Source organism: Petaurus breviceps, unplaced genomic scaffold (assembly GCF_028583685.1).
Source record: "Petaurus breviceps papuanus isolate PSGF00001 unplaced genomic scaffold, PetGlider_PUasm1.0 188, whole genome shotgun sequence".
In the NCBI taxonomy this organism is placed as follows: Eukaryota; Metazoa; Chordata; class Mammalia; order Diprotodontia; family Petauridae; genus Petaurus; species Petaurus breviceps.
In genome coordinates this window covers 7,800,472-7,826,673 of record NW_027185804.1, presented here as the reverse complement: position 1 = coordinate 7,826,673, position 26,202 = coordinate 7,800,472, and the positions used below count along the sequence as shown (strand labels likewise).

The window sequence follows — 26,202 nt, the reverse complement described above, 5'->3', positions numbered from 1 at the left end:
TAATCCTGGCTTTGTGATTATGGCCAAGTCACTTAAACTCTTGGCGTCTCAGGTAAGGCTACAACTTGAAAAATAGTTACCTATCTGCATGGATAGAGGGAGGTTTCTTACTAGGAGTTTCTTACATTCATGACATCACAGAGCCAGGTCATATCCCTACCCTTCACCTTGCTAAAAATTAGCTCGCCGTACTTCTTTCCATTGTTTTTTGGGTCACTGACAATTTCATTTCTTTGGAGATAAAAATATTCTTTGGAGACCATCTCCAGTCATCCTAATCTATATCTTGCCACTGGACCCAGATGGCTCCAGAGGAGAAAGTGAGGCTAGTGACCTTGCACAGCCCTTCCTCACTTAAATCCAATTTGCCTACATGTCATGGCATCACCTTCTTGATGTCATGGTCTTCTTCAAGAACGAAGGACAAACAACAAAATGTTCTGTGATTTACAGCCATATTAAATCAACAGAAGATTACCAGTGTTGAAAAGATAATGTTTTGCTTTAATGAATAGCTGGGATCACAGAAAGCATTGCGCAATTTCCCAAATTCAATTCAGGTGATTCTCTTCCATGGTTTTATAGTAGGACCACCATGTCTAAAACAGTTGCACCTAGGCAGCCTTCACACTTCTCTTGCTCCCCTGCACCTTTCAGCCACACACAGCCTGATACCTAGGATGCAATTCCACCTGATGTCAATGTTCAATCTGGATTTCCCATAGATATCGCGAACTTGGCACATCCAATCTAAACTCATTATGGCTGTGTACAAATCTTTCCCTTCCTCTAAATTCCCCTTTACTTTTGAGGGTGCCACTATAGTCCCAGTGACCCAAGCTCACAACTCAGATGTAATTTTCAACTCCCGATTTTTTTTCACCTCCCCCAATCTAGTCAGTTGTCAAGTCCTGTTGATTCCACTTTCAAAGTGGATCAGATCTGAGCTATAGTTGATAGCATCTCTCATATACTTGCCTTCCCCTTTCTCTCTTTTGACATTGCCATTCTGTTGGTGCAAGCCCTTATCACCTAATGCCTGAACTATTGCAGAAGACTTCTGGAGGGTCTTCCTGACTCACTTCTCACTTTACTCCAATCCAAACCTCCATTTTCAAATCTTCCGACATCACAAGTCTGACCTTGTCGTCCCTCTACTCAAGAAACTCCATTTTTGTTATTTTAGTTGTGTCCAACTCTTCATGACCCCTTTGAGGTTTTATTGGGCAAAGATACTAAAGTAATTTCCCATGTTCTTCTCCAGTTTATTTTACAGATGATAAATTGAGGCAAACTGGGTTAAGTGACTTGGTCAGGATCACACAGTAACTAAGTGGGTAAGGCTAGATTTTGAACTCAGGAAAAGTTTGACTCCAGACCCAGTGCACTATTCACTGTACCACCTAGCTGCCCTAACAAGAAACTCTAAGTAACTCCAGTGGCTCCCTATTATTTCCAGGATCAAATACAAAGCCTTTCATAACCTGGCCCCTTCCACTTTTCCAGTCTTCTTGTAGCTTACTCCCCTCCATGACTCTATCATCCAGTGACAATCCTTGCTGTTCTGGGAACATCACACTCTATATCCTAACACTGAGCATTTCACTGGCTATTCCCCATGCCTAAACGTTCTCCCTTGTCATCTCTGTTATCTCTTGGCTTCCTTCAAGCATCAGCTAAAGTCCCACCTTCTACAAAAGCCTTTCTTGCTCCTCCTTGCTCTCAGCACCTCCCCTCTGAGATTGCCTCTAATTTATCCTGTCTGTACCTTGTTTGTACTTAGTTTTTTTTTTATGTTGTCTCCCCCTTTAGACTGTGAGCTCCTTGAAAGCATGGTTTTTACCCTTCTTTGTAATTTTAGCTCTTAGTACCTGGCATTTAATAAATGCTTACCGAATGACTGAAGAATGGAAAAGAACACAGGCAGACTTCTTACCAGGAAGTCAAAAGGAGAGACATAAAAAGCCATGGGACCATATGCTTATATTCCTGACTCCATTAAATATTTGTGCATGCAAAAGGCCAGATATACAAGCAGATTCAGTAAGGGAATAAAATGCATGATAACCTCCAAGAGGGCTTGTCACAGAGGATAACTCACATAATTTCATGCCATTGCCCTTGGGGGTTACATTCAAAACCAGAATTTGAGCAAATCTGATGGCTTTAATACTAATAGAATGTAAGCTCCTTGAGGACAGGTACTGGTTTTTTTTTGGTTGTTGTTGTTTTTGTATTCACAGCTCAAGCATCACTTTCTACACAGAGCCAGACTTTTCTGGTCTTCCTGATCTAATCCCACAAACGGTGGTGCCCTGCTTCCCAAACTATTTTGTATTTACGCTCTTTGTATTTAGATTTTATAGACTTATATTCCCTCTCCCCTCCAATGGAAGGGTCTTTGAGAACAGAAATTGTTTTCTTCATTATATTTGTATTCCCAGCACCTAGAACAGTGCCTGGTTCATAATAGTTAATAAATTCTCATTGAGTGATTGAAGGGGAGTATAATTTTTTTTTTGGAAAACTTACATGTTAGCTGAAGGAAGTAAAAAGCATAATACAGATGAATACAGCCACGTTGTTGAGGTTTGATGTTTCATATTTTTTCCCAGTGAGGATCACAGGCTGGTTCAACATGCCCCTCCACCTTTCTGTTACCTGGTCAAGACATTTGCTCCCCCTTCTCCTCTGTCAATTGTGCTTTTGCAAATGACCCCCTGCCAATTGTTTGGAGGGGGTTACGTTTTCCAGGTGTCCTACCCACCATGTAAACATACTGATCAAGGTGTATTTTTCCTCTGTATGGTCCAACCTTTCCCAGGTCCTGTCATGGAGACTGCAACTGAAGCATTTGCTGTAGTTACTAGAGCTGCACTTCTCAGGTTGATGACCTGTGTGGCCTCGGGTAAGTCATTTCATTTCCCTAGACTTGACCTTCCCTGGGCATGAAGGGGTAGGTTAGATGGTTCCTGAGGTGCCTTCCAGTTCTACATCTAAAATACCATGATCCCATGAGGCAGCCTAAAATTGGGACTTTCAGTCCTTCAGCGACTCACCTTTGGTTCCTTTCAGCACTAAAAGGAGAACTCATCCAATCTCTTTTTTCTCCTCAACTTTTTGAGTTAATGCCTCCCCCCAAGTCACTGAGTAGCACTGATGGAAAAAAAAAATCATTGGGATGAAATAGGACACTTTCCCGTGCACATGAAGCTTCTTATTACAATAAACTGCTAAATCGGCACTAACCACATCCAATCTCCCTGGTTCCCTCCAGCCTGCAGCTCCCAGCTGCCCCTCTGCAACCCCCACCTCCTGAAGAGTAGATTTAGATGGTCCCCCAGGGATATTCACCCATTTTTGATTTGAAACCCAAAACCTGCCAATCTGCTTCCCAAGAGGAAAGAAATGGACTAAAAGAACTCTTCATTTGCCTACAGGATGCAGGGGGATATCAATCCCCTCCCTTATTTACGAGGCCCTCTCTGTGGTGTAGTAGCTGCATCTAGGACAGTGTTTATTGATTCCAATTATCCTAATCTTCCAAATGAAACCATAAAACCACATGTTGTGTTTCACAGCTTAATAGCTGTATCTTATTTCTGATCTCAAAATGCAAACTTGTGTTTTTTTTCTTCATAAAGGAAATGTACCAACAGCAGAGAGAGAAAAAAATCATCTTAGTGTGAAAGAAATGTGTTCCCTGTGAACAAGAAGTAGAAGACAGAGTTAGCTGGAAAAATAGCAACTTACCTTTTTGTTCTTTGGGGAAGGAAGGAAGACATGTGAAGTGAGCATTGGGGAGAGCTGACCTCAGGAGCTGACAACTCCAGCTCCAGCTCCAATGGACCACCTGACCTCTGCTCTGCTAACAGTCCTGTTAGCACTAGGGCAGCCACCAAAGCCAAGCCATGCAGAGACGTGCCATAAGCCCCCCACTCTCACCCCACCTCGGCTAATTGGAATCCCTTGATTTCACTCTTAACTTGTATGGATCTGGATCCAAGATCTGACCATGAGCCAGGTTTCTCAATTCAAATTCTCAATCCAGTTTCCTCAATTCAGCAGTCCTGATGATGCTCTAGCCACCATTCTTTTGTAGAGTGGTTAAAAACATACACACACAACAACAAAAATTTGAAAATGCTTTCCTTGGCTACAGCATACTCATACTATAATAAAAGATTTACTTGAAACAGGTGCAACAGTCTAAAGGCCCAGGGTACTATGTGTAAATGATCCCAGGGGAAATGTTTCATCCATTGAGAGTAATGAATGGAAACATTATGAAAAGATTTCATTGTCTTAACAGTCCCAAAGAAACCATTTTATGTTTCATCCATTGAGAGTAACGAATAAAAACATTTTCCTATCTTCTCAATCCCAAATAAAAATTCCCCCCACACTTTATCCAATAAGAATATTGAATGAAGGGGTGGCCAAGTGGCTCAGCAAGTAAGAGCACCAGCTCCAGTGTCGGGATGACCTGGGGATCAAATCTGGGCTCAGATACTTAGCACCACACCCAGAAATAACTGGCTGTGTAACCTTGAGCAAGTTACTTAACCCTGAATGCTTAAAAAAAAAAGAATATTGAATGAAAGTATTTTTGAAAAGATAGTACTGTCTTAACAGCCCCAAAGAAAACATCTGTGTGGACCTCAACAATGTAAATATTTGATTTGTATAATTTAGAGCGGGAAGGGACCTGAGTGTAACTTCCTCATTTTACAGATGAGAAAGCTGAGATGTAGAGAGAATCATCACTATGCCCATATAGCATATAGCGAGTTAGTGGCCGAGCTAGGACTAAATCCAAGATCTAACAGGTTCCTGGTCCAATAATCACCCCCTTGCCAATGCAGATGCAGCTTCTGTGTTTTAAATGGTGGCTGAATCAGCATGCATAGTAAATACATTTCAGTTTGAGAAGTTTCTATCCACCAGCCACATAAGGCTAGGTCTTTAAATGAGAGATTTTAGAAGTGAGAGAATGTTACATCTCTGACCTCTATGAACAAAACTTGCATGCCGTAAGTGGCCATAGGTCTTTAAGAAGCCCCAGCAGTGAAGAACACTAATCATTCTCACCTCAGTCTCTTCCATATATGCCCATCTCAGTAGGTAGATTAATTAATCTATCTTCCATACCAGGCAGAAGGCCAAATGCATGTAGGACGCACAAGTCACACATCTATTTCATCAGCATTACCAGAAAGCATGTACTTCAATCTCTAGGCAGGCTCTGAACTTTGATACAGTGGAAAAGAGCTTAGGAACCAAAGGACCTGGGTTCAAATCTCAATCTCACCTTTGATATATACTGCCTGAGCAAGTCACTTCATCTCCCTTGGCCTTAGTTTCTTCATCTGTAAAATAAAGGGGTTGGACTAGATAGCCTTTAGGGTCCCTTCCAGGTCTAGATCTATGGACTGAACAGGCTGAATGTTAAGAATATCCTCTGGAGAGAGAGACAGCTTTATGGAGTGGAAAAAACCCTGGAATGGAAAGAATTGTGGGTTTCAACCTCAGCTTCAGTGGTCACTAGTTGTGTGACCCATGGAGCCTTAGTTTCCTCATTTGCAAAATTTAGACGATGATAATATCATTTCAGTGGGGCAGCTGGGTGGTACAGTGGATTGAGTGCCAGACCTGGACTCAGGAAGACTTGAGTTCAAATCTGGCTTCAGACATTTACATTTACTGTGTGACCCTGGGCAAGTCACTTAACCCAGTTTGCCTCAGTTTCCTCATCTGTAAAATGAGCTGGAGAAGGAAATGGCAAACTCTTCCAGTATCTCTGCCAAGAAAACCCCAAATGGGGTCATGAAGAATTGGACACTACCGAAACAACTAAAACAGCAGTACCAAATATCTTGACTATGTCAACCCTATACTTAATAATAATAATAAATATATAATTTATTACAATAATATATAATAATAATAAACTCCAGTGATTCTCTATTGCTTCCAGAATGAAATACAAAATTTTCTGTTGAGTGTTCAAAGCCTCCCACCTCCCACTTCCAGTCTTCTTATACCTTCCATCCATCCACTCATGGCTCTGGAGGAGAGAGTGAGGCTGATGACTTTGCACTGCCCTCCCTCACTTAAATCTAATTCACTTGCAGTTCATGGCATCATCTTCATGATATCACGGCCCTTTTTGAGAACAAGGACAAACCATAACACAATCCACTCACATACTCTTGGATCCAGTGGCTTCCTTGCTGTTTCCTGAACAAAACATTGTGTCTCAGCTCCAGGCATTGTGTCTTGCTACCACCCCCACCCCCAACCTGGAATGTCCTCTTCCTTATCTCTGTCTTCTGGTTTCCCTGACTTCCTTCAAGTACCAACCAAAATTCCAGAAGCCTTTCCCACTCTATCTTTATTCTAGTGCCTGCCCTCTTTTTTTTTTTTTTTAAAGCAATCGGGGTTAAGTAACTTGCTCAAGGTTACACGGCCAGTTATTATTTCTGGGTGTGGTGCTAAGTATCTGAGCCCAGATTTGATCCAGGTCATCCCGACACTGGAGCCGGTGCTCTTACTCGCCGAGCCACCTGGCCGCCCTGTGCCTGCCCTCTTTTAATTAGTTCCTATTTATCCTGTGTATAGCTTATCCATATATATTTATTTTCATATTGTTTCCCCCCCCCCATTAGACTGTAAGCTTCTTGAGGACAGGGGACTGTCTGTCCTTTGACTGTCTTTGTTTCCCTGGTACTTAGTACAGTGGCCAGCATACAGTAGGTGCTTAATAAATGTCAGTGTTCCACAAGACTGAAAATGTTACATAAGTAACAATGACTATTGTCAAAGAAACTATTGCCAATATTCCACGGGCAACTCAGTAGCTTATGCACTAACATATGAACATGCCTCCTCCATATGATAAAACAGAAATAGCAGAGGAATAAGGGAATCTCTCATTAGTTGTTACCAACTCATACACAAATATATAGATAGGTAGATAATAATAACAGCTGATGTGTATACAAGGTGTCCCAAAAGTCTTAAGTTTTAATAGTATTTTTTAGGTTTGCAAAGCATTGTAGATGTACTATTTCACTGGATCCTTACAATAGCCCCATGACAGGAAGGCTATTGTTACTATTACTCCTATTTTATAGATGAGCAGACTGAGGTTCAGAGAGTTTAAGTGACTTGATCAACATCGTGTCTAGTAATTTTTTGAACCTGGGTCTTTTTTTATTCTAAGACCAGTGTGCTACCTTACCGTTCTATGCTGTTAGAACAAGGGCCAAGCCTAACTCCTCAGAATAGAAAGCCAGGCATTGACAGCCTTGATTTTGAGCACCCAACCAGATAGCCCATGGCTAACTCAGAACTCAAGGCATGAGAATATACATGTGTCTAGATAAATACCAAGATGACGGATGGGCCATTTCAATGAATGAGAGTCTACCACACAAAGGCTGAGCTTTAACGATTTGATAGTCCCCCCCCTTATTTTTTTTACAAAAGGTGTTGTTATGATGGTTTAGGCAGACACAGACACAGATATTGATTTCACAGATGAACTTATTATGAAGACTTTAAAGTTATAATGAGTCAAATTAATTACATAGTTCTCAAGTCCTAGGCAAAGATAATAGAAGCACCTTTTACCTAATGACAAATAAAACCTTCAGTCAACAAGCCAATGGAGATACCCAGGATTTAATGACCTTCTTCCAGGCCAGGGACAGATAGTTCTTTGAAGAGTCCCAAACGGGCTGGGAAGCCATCATTCTCTTTTGATTGATCCAAAAGCTTTGGTTTCCACACCCACTGTCACAGATCTCATGCCAATCACTAATGGAAACTTTAGAAATCTGGAGCTTGGACATGGAAATGCAGGAGCTAGATACCAATCAGAGAGAATAACAGCTCCCAAGTGGCCTCATTCTTTGAATTCATCCTGCATACTTCTATTGGGTTGGAACCAACTTCCTAATTCTATATCATAATAATTTTGAATAGTGCGAACCGGAATACATGTGATCACTTCAAGGAACCCATTATTCACACTAACTTGGACCTGGTATTGTCATATTTAGCAGCAGCTAAAACAGGGGTTGGATCTTCGATGCCCAGGATCAGGGTTTCTCTCATTTTTATTTTCTATCGAGGACAGTATATAAAACCCTCAGAGAACCATGAATTAGGAAAGCCTAACCACCCTCCAACTTGCCTTTTCATGTTCTGGACCCTACCAGATAGAGTTCCCCAAAGGCAAGACATTTTTATGCCTGTAGCATTTTCTTAAAGCTGTTAATCCCTCTGGTATTAAGTAACAGTTTGGGACTTGGACAAAATTAGGACTCAAATGTTGTATTAAAAGTACATCCCTTGTGTACATTACATTAGAGTTTGCAAATGTACCTGGTAAATTAAACCCACCCTAGATTGAATTCACACCTGCTATCCTGGGTGTTTGCTTTGGGTAATCAGTGGACTAAGGGGTTTCTCCTCCTCTTGAAACCCAATTTAAATATTAATCTAATCTTTAAAGGAGTGGAGCTTCCTTTTGACATTTAAAAACAGTTCACCCATACAAAAAAAGCAAATATGGATAAATTAATGGGAAAAAAAAGTCTCTTTAAAATGCTAAAGCACGGAGAGCCCTCTCAATGATATCCAAGGATTAAGAAAGCTCAGTCTTAATTGTAACAGTAAAGCCCAAGTGTGTGTCACTTCCATAGGGAACAAAGATGATGGCCAATCTCCAGTCACAGGTACTAACTACCAGGAGAGAGCAGCAGATCAGTGACTTGGCCAACATTTTCCAAACGGTCTTTGTAAATCTCTAGGAGTGTCTGGGAGAGCTGTTACGCACATGATTAGACAGCTTCTTGTTAGCATCATGATAGGAGCATGGATCTCAAGTTAGAAGGAGCCTCCCAGGTTATCTAGGCCTTTCACTTATACATGAGGATTAGGTCCTAGAGAGATAACTGCCAAATTCTCATAGGTACTAAGTGACAGAGACAAGATTTGAAACTTGGTCCTCAGAATACAATCTAGTACCCTACCATGCTATTGTTCTTCTTTAAAAAAAAATATGTCTTTGGATTTTTCCCCCTATGTTTATCTGTTTATGACATTGAAAGAGAGCATGTGCTATAACTAGCCATTTTTGCTCCTAGCGCCAGTAGCAAAACATTTGTGTGACGGAGAGAAGCATTTACCCAAGGACTCTATGATGCCAGTCCCAGGGCAGGGCTGTACCAGATGAAAGCTCCCCTAGGGTATAGCTGCTGGTATGTGCTAAGCTCACTTGTTCCTCTGTTGCTTAAAGGGCAGCAGGTGTAGTAGTCTGTGTCCCCTACATTTCACTCCCCCTGGGGCATAGCCCTAGTTGCCCACCAGTGTTACAGCTCTGGTAGAAGAATTTCCCCAATCATGTTTTGTCATCAGGCAACTTATTCTTTTTCTGACCCACATGATCCTTGAGCTGCCACAAGTGATTGGGATGCATGCACCCAGGCTTCTTCATGATCTGCTGAGTTGATAAGCTCGAGATAGCATGAAATTTTCAAAGTGTTGATCTTCAGCTTTTTCCTTCACTCTTTGCTCCTCTAAGGATTCCACTAGTTTGTCCCTCTGTTCAATCACTCTCATCATCTTGGTGAAAATTTCCTGTTCCTCATTTCGAATTTTTTCATCTTTTTCGCTCTCTAAGGAAAAACAGGGGGGAAAAATCACCTGTGTTAAAATCAGTCAGGGTGTTTATTTTATTAATACTTACATTCTTTGTTGTTGATCCAGGGTCTCTTGTCACTCAATAAACAGGAAATGAAATTAACATGGAGAAATACCCCTAACAGCTGTACATACTCTGGGCACTAGACAGCTCTAATTCCAATGAGGATGGATATACAATCATGAAGCAACCACCCCATTGACAACTGATGGTATTGTCCCATTGTCTGTGCCCTGTTCTCTAAAGTTTCTTTGTGTGTAATATATACATATATATGCACATTACTAATAAGTGTATATGTTCTAATAAGTATATATATTCATCACCACCACCACCCCCTGCCCAGGTAGATCATAAGAGCCTTGAGGGGAAGAACTCACAGTGACAGTGTACTACTCGCCTCCCTTCTGTTCCCTGAACACATGATCCATCCCCCAACCCCAATGGCTGTTTCTCCTCCTGGAATGCTCTTCCTCTCATCTTCCCTAATTCCCTGGTTCCTTCAAGTCCCAGCTAAAGTCCCATCTTCTTCAAGAATCTGCCTTTCTAAATCCTCCTTAATCTTAGTGCCTTCCCTCTGAGATTGCCTCTAATTTATCCTGTCTATATCTTGCCTGTACATAGGTGTTTGCATATTATCTCCTCCATTAGGCTGTTAATTCTTTGAGAGCAGGGATGGGTTTTTGTTTGTTTTTGGATGCCCAGGGCTCTTTCCAGCACCTGTCATATGGTAGGCACTTAGTACCTAATACAAAGCGATGGTTAATAAGTGCTTGTTGGGTTGAATTTTGTTAATTAAACCCTTAGTCCTCCCAGGACAGATGAGGCTGTTTGGGAGGGTGTAAAAACTGAAAGAGGATGGGTTATTTTCCTTAAAGGGAATGGTAAAAACCAGAGGCTACTATCTATTCACAGTAGACATGCTGCCTTCTCTTTGCAATCAGCTTCTTTTTCTTCTTCTTCTTTTTTAATGCAGCCTAATTAAAAGCTACCGCATTTAAGCAGGGACCATATGTGACCGGAGTATGGCTATGAATGCTCAGTAAGGAATTCAAAATAAAGTATGGCTAAGTGATTTTTAGTAGTATGTCTCTCACCAAATTGTATTGTAGCAAATTAAACTCAGTATCCAGGCATATAAATTTGACATTAGTTCTGTGCAATTTGAGGAACGTCCCATAAGCCTTCAGTTATGAGGTCTGCCTTGTTTAAATCATCCTCTTTCCAATATTCAGCCTTCTTGCAACCTGCTTGCTCCTGCAGAGATTTCAGTTTTCCTTCTCCTTCATCCCCCTTTCCCTGTCTGCCCCCCACACTGGTCCCTTCTCACCAAGAACTGGCCTGAAGCTCCCTTAATCTGGGGTCCATGAATAGACTTTTGAGGGTCTGGGAACTTATTTTTAAAATATTTTCTATCTATGTTTCAATATAATTGGTTTCCTTTGTAATCCTCTATGCCTTTAAAATATTATTCTAAGAAGGGATGCAAAAGGCTTCACCTGACTGCCCAAAGGGTCTATGGCATACAAAAAAGCTAAGAACTCCTCCTGCTGTTTAGGGAACATAGAACTAGAATGACCTCAGAGATCCTCTAAGTTTTTTCCTCATTCATTCATTCAACAAGAATTTGTTAAAGGTTTGCTATGTAAAAGCACTCTGCTAAGTCTCTTTCCATTGACCTGGATTCTATTGGGAATGTAAGAGAGGACTAAATCAGGTCTTTAGTGGGATGATAATGGAAATCCAGGGCCATCTCCAGTAGGCCTGATCTATATTTTGTCACTGGACCCAGATGGCTCCAGAGGAGAAGGTGAGGCTGGTGACTTTGCACAGCCCTGTCATGACTTGCATGTCATGGCATCACCTCCCTACTGGGAAGCACCGTCCTGGCTCAAGGGTCTGGGATAAATCTGACATCTCCTTTCCTTGGCTTAGCCAATGTGGGGACCTTGCACTAGGGGTCTTTTAAGAGAGTCCTTTCTGGCTAGTGTAAAAATGGTGCTCTAAGGACCAAGGTGAAGGACATGGAAATGGACTGGGAGGGTCCAGGCAGGGAAGGGGGAAATGGGGAGAGGTGGGCCAACATTTGATTGAACTCTTTCTGGGCTCCTACATGAAGGAAGGAGTAGGAGGACTGACTGATAAACTGCTTGGCAATCTCTTCTGGATCACTCTTATAACCAACATATGGGGCATCTCAAATTCCACAAGTCTAAAACAGAACTCATTGTTCTCACCCCACTCCCCTAAAAAAACAACAAAAAACAAACCCATTCCTTCTAACTTTCCCATCTTTGTGGTGAGTATCAGCATCCTTCTGGTCACCAGCTTCAAAACCTTAGTCAATACTGATTCTACATTCTATCTCAACTCTCATAATCAATCAATTACCACGTCTTGTTGATCCTCCCCCCCCCACCCCAGCAGTACATCTTGCATCTGGCCCCTGTAGTCACACAGCCCTCCTCACCTTTCATCTGGACCCTTGCAATAGCCGCCTCATTGGTTTACTTGCTACCAATCTTGTCTCCTCCAATCTACCATCCACATCATTGCCAAAGAGATACACTTAGAGCCCTGGGTTGATCATATCACTCTCTTCCTCAACAAGATTTAGCAGCTACCTATTGCCTCTAGGACAAAATATCAATACATCTATTTGGCATTTAAAGCCCTTCATGACCTGGTTCCAGCCATCTTTCCAGACTCTTTTACATGATGCTTCCTTACTTACTCTATATTTCAGCCAAACCAGCCCATTGCTATTCTTCTTCCCATGTGTATCCTTCCTTTGTTTTGGCTGGTCCCTATTGCTGGGATGCTCTCCCTCTTCATTTGTCTCTGGGAATGCCCAGGCTGCTTCTAGGCTCAGTTCAGGTGCCTTAAAGCTCCTATAAAAGGGTTTTCCTGATCCTCCTTGATGTGTTGTTTGTGCCTTCCCTTCCCTGAATTAGTTTGCATGTAAAGGCGTGGACTGGTCAATGGAGGGGCAGTAGCCTCAAGACCACTTGTGGACCTCTGGGTCTTCAAGTGTGGTCCTTTGCAAGGGCTGCGCTTGAGGACCTAGAGGGTCACATGTGTCCTCAAGGCCACAAGTTCCCCATCCCTGGAAACCCTACAATGACATGGATTTCCTTTGCGTTTCCATACATTGGTGTGTTTTGCATCTTTCTGCCTATAAATATAGCTTCTCCCTGCTCCAAATGTAAATTCTCTAAGGGAAGAGGTTGGGTCATTTTTGGTTTTGTACCCTCAGCACTCAGCAGCACAGTGTCAAGCACAAAATTTGGGCTTAAGAAATGCTTTGTGAATTAAATTGAATTGAATTCTTTGCTCGGGCCCCTCTTCTTTTGATGTGGGTCTAAGCAATAGCCCTTTAACTCACCTTCCATGGACATTTTTTCTCTTAGTTTTTGCTCCAGCCTGCTTTGGTGATCTTCCAATTCTAATTCTTGAGCCCTAAGCATTACAAAATAGGAAAAGACAACAAATGTTAGCGATTACAATTTTGAATAACCTCAGATTAATATACAATCGAAGTATCTTGTCATCCTTCTGTGGCTGGTGTCTCTGAACTTCCCAAGCGAAAGTTCTGCTGCCATTAGGGTCCCCATCTCCAGTGTGACTAAGAGGGTCAGGCCTGAGGTACTTGCCAGCATCATAGGTAGAGTACTGTACTTGGAATCAGGAAGAACTGAGTTCAAATCATGCCTCTGTTGTTTACTAACTTGTGGCTACAGACCTGTCAATTAGCCTTTCTGAGTTTTAATTTTGCTCATGTGTAAGATCAAGATAATAATATCCGTAGAACTTAGAGCTTTGCTTTTCAGTAATCATAATATTTATAGTTAACATAAAGTACCTTAAGTTCACAAAGCCCATTGCATATTATGTTATTTGTCCCTCACAACAGCCACTGAGTTATTTATTAGTATCACTCCATTTTACCCATCACAGGACCAGAGTGGAAGGAACATTAGAAGCCATTCAGACCAACTGCCCTCATCTTACAGATAAGGAAAATGGAGGCTCAGAGAGGACAACTAACTTGCTCAGGGTTATGCAGCTAGTAAGCCTCTGGGAAGGGATTTTAATTTAGGTCAGTACATCAGGGGAGGCATTGTTATATACATTTTTAAAACTCAGGGCAGTCACTAAAGTTATTTTCTGAAGTGTAGGTCTACCTGTCAGAGATCCATAGATAGGGGAAGAGTTCATGACCAAAGAAGAGATAGGGAGGTTCATGGAGGAAAAAACGATGATTTTGATTACATAAAATTAAAAAGTTTTTGCACAAACAAAACCAATGCAACCAACATTAGAAGAACAGCAGGAAACTGGGCAAAAAAAATTTACAAGTTTTTCTGATAAAGGTCTAAAGGCTCTTGAGGAAAAATGCTTTCCTTCTCCAGAGAGAGACCTGATAGAATCAGAGTACGTGGAATGCTCTCCCTCTTCCCTCTCCCTCCTTACTTTCCCAGCTTCCCTCAAGACTCAGCTTCTCCACATCTCCTACCCCCAATTCTAGGCATCCCCTGAAGAGTGGTGCAGGGGAAGACACTAATTCATGGCCAGTCAGTTCTTGGTACGTATTGTCAGTGTTCATTACTTGAGGGAAAAGGGAACATGGAGTTTCCAGAGTGTCTGACCAATCAAGAACAGACCAGACCCAATCTTTAATGTTGGGAGCCCAATGATCATAACCAACAGAATCCTATTTATTGAGCCCAGAAAAATGGAATGGCTAGTTCTAAGAACTGGGAGGGTCATTCAAGGTCCTGTGGTATTAGCCCCTCATTTTAAGGCTAAGAAAATTGAGGCACAGAGAGGCTAAGGTACTTCTGAAGGCCACGCAGTTAAGGGGTGTTTTTGGTGGGACTTTTGAAGACAGTTTTATATTTGTACTTCCAAGTATAACACTACCGTTCCTTCCCCCAGCCCCATAAAGTGTGAGATATAAAGATAATACCTTATATGATATTTCTCTGAATACATACCACATCCCCTTTAGCACAATTGCCTTCCCAGAATAGACCCTTGGTAAATATTTATTTAATTGCTGAATGACAAAACCTTATTAATTCTGGCTCAGCTCATTCAGAATTTGTAATGGCTAAGCCTGGGTTGGTCTGAGATTTATTAAGAAGAAAAGCTTTGTACATTTATGGGAATGCGAGGATGAGGAAGTGATCTTTGGAAGGGGGGTAGGTTAAGTAATGTGAGGGCAAGGTGGCAGGCAGAAGTAAAGAAGAGGAGTTAGGAGGGATAGGAAATAGGAGATATACACAAACACAAAAACAAAGATCAGGAGTAGAATTTGTTAGGGAAAGGATATGTCTCTATAGGTATGTATGGGCATGTATATATAAGTGTATCTATATATCTGTCTCTATAAATAGATCTGTGCTTAATTATAGCCTTCAGGGAGGAAAGGGAGGGGGAAAAAGAACAAATAAAAAATGCACAGAAGAGAACAAAAGAAGACTAGCAAGGAAGCAAAGAAAAGATAGACAGCTCTCAACACAACACATAGTTTTCATTGTATAGGCTTTCTTGAAACAGAAATCTGTTGCTGTATATTTTAAATCCACTCTTACATTCTGCTGTGCACATGACAAAGCTTTTCTTCTTTTCTTATTTTGTATTTAAGTTTCAATATTTAAGTTCATAATACATCTCTTTTTCTTATTGTGTATTCAAGTTTTGGCAATAAAAAAGGGGAGGGGGAGAAGAAAAGCTTTGCTAAGTCTGGTAAATAACTCCCCATAGAGTCTTCAAAGTTATGTAATACTGCACCAGGAAAAAAAGAAGAGACTGAAGATCTATATATCCTGATAAGAGTAATGTCCGGGGCAGAAAGAGGGCAGAAGGCGAAGATGAAGGAGGAACTTTGGGATTCACTATCTAAGAGGTTGGTCAGTTTCAAGTGATAGTGAGGTCTCACTATGAGCAACCACCCATATGGGTCATCAAAGTAGTGTGGATGTGGAAGTCATACAAGTGCATACTTTTAAAAGAGGCCTCACGAAGGATTTTTAAAGTCATTGAGAAGGGTAGTGATGACATGGAGAAAAGATGAAAACCAGGAGCTGAAGTCATTGGGGATCTTCCAAGGGGATCTTGGAAGGCAAAGGATGAGAGAGGCCAAGTTTAACCAAGTCAACTTAGCTATAGAAGCCCAGTCAAGTCAACAGGTGGTCAAGTACAACAGATGTCATGAATATAAAAAAAAAGCTGTGAAGAAATGGGAGTGGTGGGAAGCAAGGAGCATGGCTGCTTCCCTTGCTGGCCCCATCCTCTGAGTGATGGTGGGAGGAGAGAATGAGCAATGGAGAGGTTGGTAGTAGGTGTGAGATCCTCAGGAGGAAACCAGGCTTCCGTTCGTGCCAAGAGATAGAAAGAAAGATACCAAAAATGAATATATAAAGGATATATAAATATATATAAAGGATATACATATATAGGATATTTAAATACATAAAGGATATACAAATATACACACACACACACACACATAAAAGGAAGATATCAAAGGTGAAAAGGAACTTCTTAACAATGGGGAAAGGGATGTCAAAGGGAACAGAAGAAATGTGGTGGGCCAAGGGACTAAAGAGAGATAGGGCTAAGTCATATGGGAATGAGAACATGGAAAGAATGGGTAGGGGAAGTAGCTTATATCTAAGGTGGTAGTATGGAACATGAGGAAGCAAATGTTGGTGGGGGAAGCCCCAAAATCCAGATCAGAATGTTGGTTTGATGGAGTTTTCCTAATTCCATAGCTCTTGGCCTCCATTTTCTTATATCTGTCAAATGAGGGCATTGGACTAGATGACCTTGACAGTCTTCCAGATTGGACTCTTTGAGCCCATGACCGCCCCCCACCCCGGGACATCTGTGCTCCAGAGGTTTAATTGCAGCAGCTGGGCTGCTAGCTTTGATGGGGGAGAGTTTCTTGTTTCTGAGGAAGGCCTGGTCTCATCTTGCCCTACACCAGGGACCACCCTTGATTGTATGACTATTCCTTTTACATGGACCTACAGCAGGGGTTCTTGACATTTTTTGTATCATGGGCCATTTTGGAAATCTAGTAACCCCTATAGACTCCTTCTTGGAATAATATTTTTAAATACATACAATAAAATACAGATGATTACAAAGGGAACCAATTATATCAAAATATAGTTAGCAAAATATTAAAAGGTCCAAGATCATAGATCCTTGGACTGAGAATTCTTTAGTTAGTCTGTCATCAAGCATTTATTAATCACCTACAATGTACTGGGCATTGTGCTAAGCACTGGAGATATAAAAAAGGCAAAAAGAGTCCCTGCCCTCAGGGAGCTCACAGTCCAATGGAGGAGACAGCCTACAAACAAGTATGTACAGACAAGACATGGATATAGATCAATTTGGAGGCGATCTGAGGGGTGAGGGAAGAATGCACTTGCCTTTAGGAGGACTGGGGAAAGGCATCTCAGAAGAAGGTGGGATTTTAACTGAGATTTGGAGGAAGCCAAGAGGGATAGAGGAGAAGGCAGACAATTCCAGAGCCTGGGGGACAACTGGAGAAAGAGCGTGGTTGGGAGTTAGAGCATCTTGAGTGAGCAGCATCCAGGAGTCCAGGGTCCCCAGAACACGGATTGTGCACAGGGGAATAAACTCTAAGAAGAGTGGAAAGGTAGGACAAGATTGGGCGAGGGAGGGCTTTAACAGCCAAACAGAAGGAGTGATATTTGATCCTGAACGTCATAAGGAGCCACTGGATTTTCTTGAATGAGGACTGGGGGATGATATGATGAGACCTGTACTTTAGGAAGGTCTTGTTGGCAGCAGAATGGAGGATGGACTGGACTGGGGAGAGCCTTGTGATAGAGAGACCAACCAAAAGGCTCAGAGTGATAAAGGCCTGTACCAGGGTGGCAGCAGTGTCAGAAGAGAGAAAGGGGTATAGATGGATATGTGTGTGTATGTATGTATCTATCTATACACTCATATGTATAATACAGACCACACATATGTATCTACACATGTGTACTTTATTTTCATATATATCTCACATGCTACATATGATATGCCTCATACATAATATTGTATATATCTCAAATATAACACAGTATTTATAAGACATTCTTTCTTTCTCTCTTTCTCCCCCTCTCTCCTTCTCTATGTGTGTCTCTCTCTCTTCCTCTCTCTCTCTCTCTTTCTTCTCTCTCTCCTCTCTTTCCTCTCTCTGTCTCTGTGTTTCTGTGTGTGTGTCTCTCTCTCTCTCCCTCTGTCTTTCCTTGCCCCCTCTCTCCTCTCTCTCTCTCTTCCTCTCTCTCTTCTCTCTCTCCTCTCTGTTTCTCTGTCTCTGTCTGTCTCACTCTCTCCCTCTCCCTCTCTCTCAGTCTGAAGTCAGGGGGATGACAGAGTGATTGGTTGGTATAGATGTAAAAGGTGAGAAGGATGATGGGAGATCATAGCGGAGCAAGGGTCTGCAACTAGACAGGGGAAGCAAGAAGTTCTCCTGTACAGTGCCAACGCCTTCCTGACATGGGCGCTAGAACCCAGAGCGAGGCAGAGCTGGAGCGGGAGCTGCTTCCGGGCATGGAACAATCCAAACTCAGGCTCCCAACTCCCAGGCCACACATTCCCTTCTCCGTCGGTGCCATCCATCTCTATCAGAACCGTGCAGAATCTCTCTCTGCTCTGGCCTCAGTGCCGGGAATGGACAACTGGAGAGTGTTCTCACTAATAAGCATATGCTATGCAAGACATAAAGTGGCAATTTGCCTCAATCAGGGCTGTCCGTGCATCAGGAGGGAAAACAGGGGCGCGGAGCGGAGGGGCGGCCGCCCTCCCTCCTGCCTGCAGCCTGCCGTCTCTCACTGTTGTCTCTGTTTCTTTACTTACATGATCAAGAGCTCAGACTCATATCGCATTAATTTATTCTTCTCCAGGACCAGCTTAAACCATTCGTGCAGGAGCCGTGCCTCATCCTGTGCGCCTGAATCTGTTTAAGAAATAAAGCAGAAATGTGTTCTATTGGAGTTCTGCGCCCTGTGATCACACGGCCCTGGGGCCCCCTTAACCTGGCCATGTTTGCCTCAATAAACCCACGCTGGGTAGCGGCGGCTGATGCGCTGTTTATATCAGGAGCCTGGGGGCAGGACAGATAGAGCGCACCTGTGCACACGCTACAGCCCGAGAGCTCTTTGGCAATGAAGCCCACTCGGGATTTTGGTCAGGGAGGACACTGAGGGGTGGGGCCGCTGATGGAGACCTGCCCTAGCTTCTCAAATGTGCTTTGCAATAGAGAGTTGTAGAACCTGCCTGGGGCGGGGGTGGGGAGGGGGATCTCTCCCACTGCTTGCTGCCTGGGACTCCACTCCCGTCAAGCAGGAATGGTCTCTGTCTCCCAGGGTGCTGAATCCGGAGGCATAGAACCTGGGACCACATCCTCGCTCTGCCAATTACCGACCTGCATGGTCCAATCCATTCTGGCACATGCAACGCTATTACTAAGTGACTGTTGTTACTGTTCTCCAAGAGGACCAATGACGTCACCAGGATGATGTCTTGAGTTGCATGTATACTGGATTTAAGTGAGGCTTCCAACAGTCACCAGCTATGTGATCCTGGGCAAGTCACTTAGCCACTCGGTGACTCAGTTTCCTCACCTGTAAAATGGGAATAATCATAGTAACTACCTCCCAGCCCAGTGGTGAGGATAAAACGAGATGACATTTGTAAGGCACTTTATAAATCTTGAAGTGCCATACAGATGCTAGCTATTCTTATGTGTCCATTTTGACTCTTGTTAGCTGATTGTACTTGGTCCTCACAACAAACCTAGAAGGTAGGTGCTGTTATTATCCGCATTTTACAGAGGAGGAAGCCAAGGCTGAGTGAGTTTAGGTTTCATTGTTACTTTCCTGAAACGATCCGGCAGATGAGTTTAGAAGTGCTACCAATCCTCCCAAGCTACAAGAAGCCTTTGGTGCAGTTACAGGGCAGGCCTAAGCATCAATACCCAAATTTACACTTTAAACAGAAGCCTCCGGGAGTTGTATAGATTGAAAGACAAACATGAATAGTGGTATTGAAGTGACCTTTGGGAATATTCTTAATAACGATGTCTTGTTTCACATATTTTCATAGTATTTAGGATTGTAGATTTAGAACTGAAAAAGGGCCTTAGATGCCAGAGTTCCCCACTCAGTCACCCAGTTAGCAAGCGACAGGAGGCCAGATTCAAATTCATGTCTTCCTCATACAAAGTCCAGCCTAGCACTCAATGGACTCTATCACCCTCCTCAGTATCCATCATTTCCTATCTCAGTTTCATGCCTTTATACACATCTTTCATGCGTGACTAGAATGTTCTTTACACATGGTTCATTTCTATCTCATTATTTCCCCAGCTGCTAGGTTAAGTATTAGCTGCTACCTGCTCCCCACACTCAACATGGCACCTTGGGCTCCTGGTCTTTCCTTTCTTGAAATCTCTGTCTTCCTTTAAGGCTTAGCTCAGAGGCTACTTCCTCCCAGAGGCCCTTTTCTGAGTTTCTCCCTGTCCACTTCCCCTATCTTCCCAACACTTCCATATCTGTTGTTAGGTATGCTCTCCTTCCCCAGATTACCTAATATTTCCTTATCTGTGAACATGTTATACCCACCCAGTAGACTAGAAACTCCCTGAGGGCAGGGGATGCTTCATTTTTGTCTCTGTAGAGCAGGAAGTCTTAGGCAGAATAGGTGTTTGTTGTATAGAATGCAATGATTTGCTTTTTACCTGATATACATTTGTTGCATAATTACTCACTGGACTCTGTTTTATCACCTATAATAATATAAACCAACAGAACATATCATGTTCCAATTACTTAGTCATCAGTAGCTTTTTGTAACAATTAACTCAATGACTTATGATCTATACCAGAGTGGGGAACCTGCTGCCTCGAGCTCACATGTGGCCCTCTAGGTCCTCAAGGCTGCAGCCCTTTGAATCCAGCTTTCACAGAACAAATCCATGTGACCCTCTAGGTCCTCAAGAGCAGCCCATTGAATCCAGACTTCACAGAACAAATCCGTGTGGGCCTCTAGGTCCTCAAGAGCAGCCCTTTGAATCCAGACTTCACAGAACAAATCCATGTGGCCCTCTAGGTCCTCAAGTGTGACCCTTTGACTGAATTCAAACCTCACAGAACAAATCCATGTGACCCTCTAGGTCCTCAAGAGCAGCCCTTTGACTGAATCCAAATCAGGGAATTTTTTCCGTGAAGTTTAGATTCAAAGGGCCATCCTTGAGGACCTAAGTGGCCATATGTGGCCTTAAGGCCGCAGGTTCCCCACACCGTGGTCTATACTATCATTAATCATATACCTCAGTGAATCATGTGGGATTCCTGGGTGGCAGATAACTCTTTTTACCCATTCTAGGCAAGCATCCCATCTCCTCCTTCTATGACCTTCAATGGCCCTGCAAGTGGGTTCAAGTTACAAAGAGCCAGATTTCAACTCAACATCATGAAGTTTCCAGCAAATAGACCTATCAGTCAGTTAATAAACATTTATTAAATGCCTGCTGTGTGCACTGAGCTAAATGTCAGGGATGCAAAGAAAAGTGAAAGAATAATAATCGAATGAATGAATGAATGAATGAACGAATGAATGAATGAATGAATGAATGAACGAATGAATGAATGACCAACCCTCGCTCTTAAAGCGGTAGCCGTCTAATGCAAAGAGACAATATGCAAATTATACACAAACAAGATATGAACAGGATAAATGGGAGATACTCAACAGAGGGAGAACACTAGCATTATGGGGGCTCGGGATAGGTGACATGCCTTCCCCACTACTGGACATCTTTAAGCAGACACTCCATAAACACTTGTTGGAGATTCATTCATTCCATCAATAAGCATTTATTAAATGCCCCCTTAATGAAGGACATAGCACTATTTTGTGGAGGCAGCTAGATGGTGCAGTGGTTAGAGTGCTGGGTCTGAAGTCAGCAAGATTTGAGTTCAAATCCAATCTCAGACACGTATAAGATTCATGATCCTGGGCAAGTCACTTTAGTTTTGTCTGCCTCAGTCTTCTCGTCTATAAAATAGGGATAATAATAGCACGATTTTCCAGAGTTAAAAAGATCAAAAGAATTAATATTTGTAAATCTCTTTGAAAACCTGAAAAGGTTATAGAAACGCTGGTTGTTATTTTCAGTTTTATTGCTAGGGTTTTTGTATCAGATAGGAGGTGAATTTGATGATCCCTGGAGTACCTTCGGACTCTCTGATTCTATTACTCTGCAGGGCAGCTTGTCTGATAAGATGCTGATCAGCAATAGGTTAGGATCCCAGGTTCTGGGCCATCCAATGTTCCCACTTTCACTTCGGCATCCTTTTAGGACACTGGCTTCCTTGGCATCTCTGCAGAAATAAGTTCATTTCTGGGGCAGTGAGATGGCAAGGTGAATAGCGCATCAGCCCTGGAGTCAGGAGGACCTGAATTCAAATCCAGCCTCAGACACTTGACACAACTAGCTGTGTGATCTTGTGCAAGTCACTTAACCCCAATTGCCTTGCCTTTTCCCCTCAAAAAAAAAAGTTCATCTGTTCCTCAAAGGAAGATGTTTCCACATTCCACAATTCAGTAAGTATTTATGGAATACCTCCAGTGTTTTGGGCAAGAAGGAGTATGGGTTAGTGGATAGAAAGCTTGCAGTAGGATCACAAAGATCTGGGTTCAAGTCCTGCCTCGGACACATACTGGCTGTGCCACCCTGTCAGTATCTCAGACTTTAAGATTCTTCCCTCCTGTACAACAGGCATTGGTCTTCATTGGTTGAGTGACTTTCCGCATCAGGAAGTTGTTGTTGCTGTTGTTCAATCATTTCAGTCATGGCCACCTCTTCATGACCCAATCTGGGCTTTTCTTGGCAGAGATGCTAGAGTGGCTTGCCATTTCCTTCTCCAGCTCATTTTACAGATGAGGAAACTGAGGCAAACAGGGTGAAGTGACTTGCCCAGGGTCACACAATTAGCAAGTGTCTGAGGCTGAATTCGAATTTAAGATTTCCTGATTCCAGGTCTGATACTCTATCCAACTGTGCCACCTAGCTGCCCTATCAGCGAGTACCCTATGTCAATAAAATCACAGGGCTAATAAAAAGGGTGGCAGTTAGGTGGCACCAGCCCTGGAGTCAGAAAAACCTGAGTTCAAATCTGGCCTCAGACACCTGACACTTACTAACTATGTGACCTTGTGCAAGTCACTTAACCCCAGTTACCTGACCTTCCCTGCTCCAAAAAAAAAAAAAAGTTTCAGATCTTCCGTTAGGAGCTGGAAAAACAAAAACAAATAAATGAGAACAGTCCCTGCCCTCAAGGAGCTTACATTATTTTCCTTCAATTATGAGGGAAAAACAAGTACCTACAAAACTAAATACAAAACACATAGGCAAGCTAAATTCTAGGGAGGGGGCCCTAGCAACTTGAGGAGACATGGAAGCCTTACCCTCACACTGAAGGAACAAGGATCAGACCTGCCAAGTCAGAATTCATCTGGCAAAACTTAATAGGTAACAGCTCCTTGTTTAGCGATGAATTTAAATGCAGTCCCGCTCAAGGAGGTCATAAGGAAAGCATCAGAGAGGGCACACTCTGATTAAAGCCATTGTTGGGACATAAAAGCTTTTCTCCCTTTTATGTATTGCTGCCCACTCTTCTTCCTGCATACTGGTTCCTGGCTTTCCAAGTGGGAGCTTCTATTGCCGCCTCGCCTTCACCTCGGCCTGGTTCATCAGGTATTATTTTCCACCTCGCTCGGCATCTGCAGCAAATCCTAATTTTGTATCAGATGCAATTTTCTTAATGTACTCTTAACATCTTCACTAATGACCAGGAGAGATATCAAAGTAAGAGCTGCCCTAATTCTCAGTGGCAGAGCAGTCGACATCTCCCCCAGACAGGCTGAGCTTCCGATCACCTTGCCTTTTGTCCATGGTCCCTTGGTCAGGGGCTCTGCCCACATGGCTCATTACCAAGGCGATTTGGGTTGAATTGCTGAGCTCCGGTGCCCAGTTTTTTTATGGTTCTCTAGTTTCATTACATGAAGAGGCTCCATTCTCTTCCCCTATGAAGCCAGAGTGATTATGCCTCTTCGAGCCCTCCTCTCCCCTCCTCCTCTTACCCCAAGCAATTCAGCTGGTCTGGCCTTTATGAGCTCAATTCTGGTGCATCCCTTATGATTCCATTACCCTGAGTCTGTGGTTGATGGTTTTTCCTTCCTTCCCTCCTTCCTTCCTTCTTTCCTTCCTTCCTTCCCTTTCTTTCTTTCTATCTTTCTTCCTTCTCTTTCTTTCTCTCTTTTTCTTAACAACAGTACATGAAAAATGACAGCTTTCATCAAATGTCTTTTTGTTTTGGTTTACAAGATGCCAAATAGCCCATGTAATTGTTAGGCCTCTTGCCTGCTTCTTGGAAGAAGGGGAAGAAGGATGCTATACAGGCAGCAGTGGATTTGAAGTCACTGGACTTACGTTCAAATCCCACCATTGGTATACTGTTTGACCTTGGCTGAATCACTTTACTTTGATTGGCCTCCATTCTCCTACCTTTAAAAAGAAGGTGTTGGCAACATGACTAATGTGGAAATATGTTTAACATGATTGTACATGTATAGCCTATATCAGATTGCATGTCATCTTTGGGAGGGGGGAGGAAAATTTATAACTCAAAATCTTATAAAAGTGAATGTTGAAAACTAAAAATAAATAAATGATTGTTTAGAAAAAAGAAGGTGCTGAACTGGATGAACTCTAAGGTCCCTTCCCACTCTAAATCCTACGGTCCTATGATTTACTCTAAGCAAGGGAAGGTTGAACCCTAAATTACTGTTGACCCTGATATTGAATTTGAAGGTACAGATCTCCGACGGCATGGCCCCATGGGATACCCAGAGTCCTCTGCAGAAGTAACAGCACCTGTGTGAGCTCCCTTTTCCATTCTGACCACACTGACCTTGGTCTTACCATCAGAATGGAGAAGGATCTCAGAGGCCACCTATTTCACAGATTGGCCCAGAGAGATTGATATGCTCCAAATCACAAGGTAGTAACAACAATTATTCTTATAACAAGCATTTGTCTATCACTTTAAGGTTTACAAAGTCTTTTGCTTATGTCTTCTCATTTTATACGCACAACAATCCAGGGAAGTAGGTTATTTTTATCCCCATTTTACAGAACTATCACACAACTAGTAAGCTTCAGAGGTAGGATTTGAACTCAAGTCTTTCTGATTCCAAGGCCACCACACTGTACACTGTGCCACTTAGCAGTCTCAAGTAGAAAGTGATGATTTGAGGTTCACAGAAGGAAAACAGTTTTCTGACACTGCTCCTTCCCTATAACCTTGCTATTGCTGGATCCTATAATCTAGCAAATAGGAAGTAGCCAGATTGCCCAGTGGCTAGAGCACAGAACCTAGAGTCATGAAGACCTGAGTTCAAATCCTAGCTCAGACATATACCAGGTATGAGTTGAGGCAAATCACTTCATCCTGTTTGCCTCAGTTTCCTCATCTGTAAAATGAGCTGGAGAAGGAAATGGCAAATGACTCCAGTGTCTTTGCCAAGAAAACCCCAAATGGGACCACAAAGAGTCAGACATTACTGAAAAGTAATCAAACAGCAAAGACTTCTTTGCTATCTCATAGATGCAGTCTGCATTTTACAGAGACTAGGTTAAGAGGTGGAGAAATGTTCAAATCAAGTAAAACACATTGGACTCCATGGAACATCACGCCCCACTCAGGATAAACTGATTACCTGAATCTCATCATGTTGATTGACTCAGTTTTCGACACTCTTTCTCAGTCCTTAGGAGCTTCTCTCCTCTGACTGGAGAGCTGGGGGTGGGTTGGGATAGGGCACTAAGCTCCTTCCAGAGTCTTTCTTTATAGAGGGCTCTAAACTTTCAGAACTTTCCAAGTTCTCTATCAGCAACTCTGCTTGATTTGGACTCCATGGAACATCATACCCTGTGCCGCTTACTCCAGACCTCCCCCTGCTTTCAGCTTTCTGGGTGTTGTCTCCCCTCATTAGATTGTAAGCTCCTTTAGGGCAGAGACTGTTTATTTTCCCTATGTGTATCCCCAGTGCTTAGCACAATGCCTGATGCTTAATCAATGTTAATAAAATGGAAATGAATTGAAAATGGCCAGTTGTTAAAACGATATTACAAATACACAAATCCAATTCCACAATCTCCACCGCCATCTCAAGAAAAGGAATATAGGAGAATATTATTGCACCCTAAGTAACAGCAAATATGAGAAATCCAGAGAAATGTGGAAAGATCTAAAGAATCAAGAGAGAGCCAGATCTGGTGGCTCAGAGGTTCACACTCTTGATCTGTGGTACTGGAAAGGCTGAGGTTGGTGGATCTATTGAACCAGGATTTGTGAGGTGCAGTAGAGGAGAAGATTATTGGGTGTTTT

General features: G+C 42.6%; 1 protein-coding gene across 1 annotated transcript in view; it reads right to left on the bottom strand.

Annotated features, from left to right (window-relative positions):
* Window positions 1-7,512: 7,512 nt before the first annotated feature.
* Window positions 7,513-26,202, bottom strand: part of MICAL2 (microtubule associated monooxygenase, calponin and LIM domain containing 2) — a 264,175-nt gene continuing 245,485 nt past the window's right edge. Inside the window, exons 36-38 of the mRNA XM_069091238.1 lie at window positions 18,605-18,704; window positions 13,098-13,171; window positions 7,513-9,686 (exon numbers count right to left, since the gene is read on the bottom strand). Coding sequence (XP_068947339.1) covers window positions 9,502-9,686; window positions 13,098-13,171; window positions 18,605-18,704 — 359 coding nt within the window. The 3' untranslated portion in view covers window positions 7,513-9,501. The remainder of the gene's footprint in view (window positions 9,687-13,097; window positions 13,172-18,604; window positions 18,705-26,202) is intronic.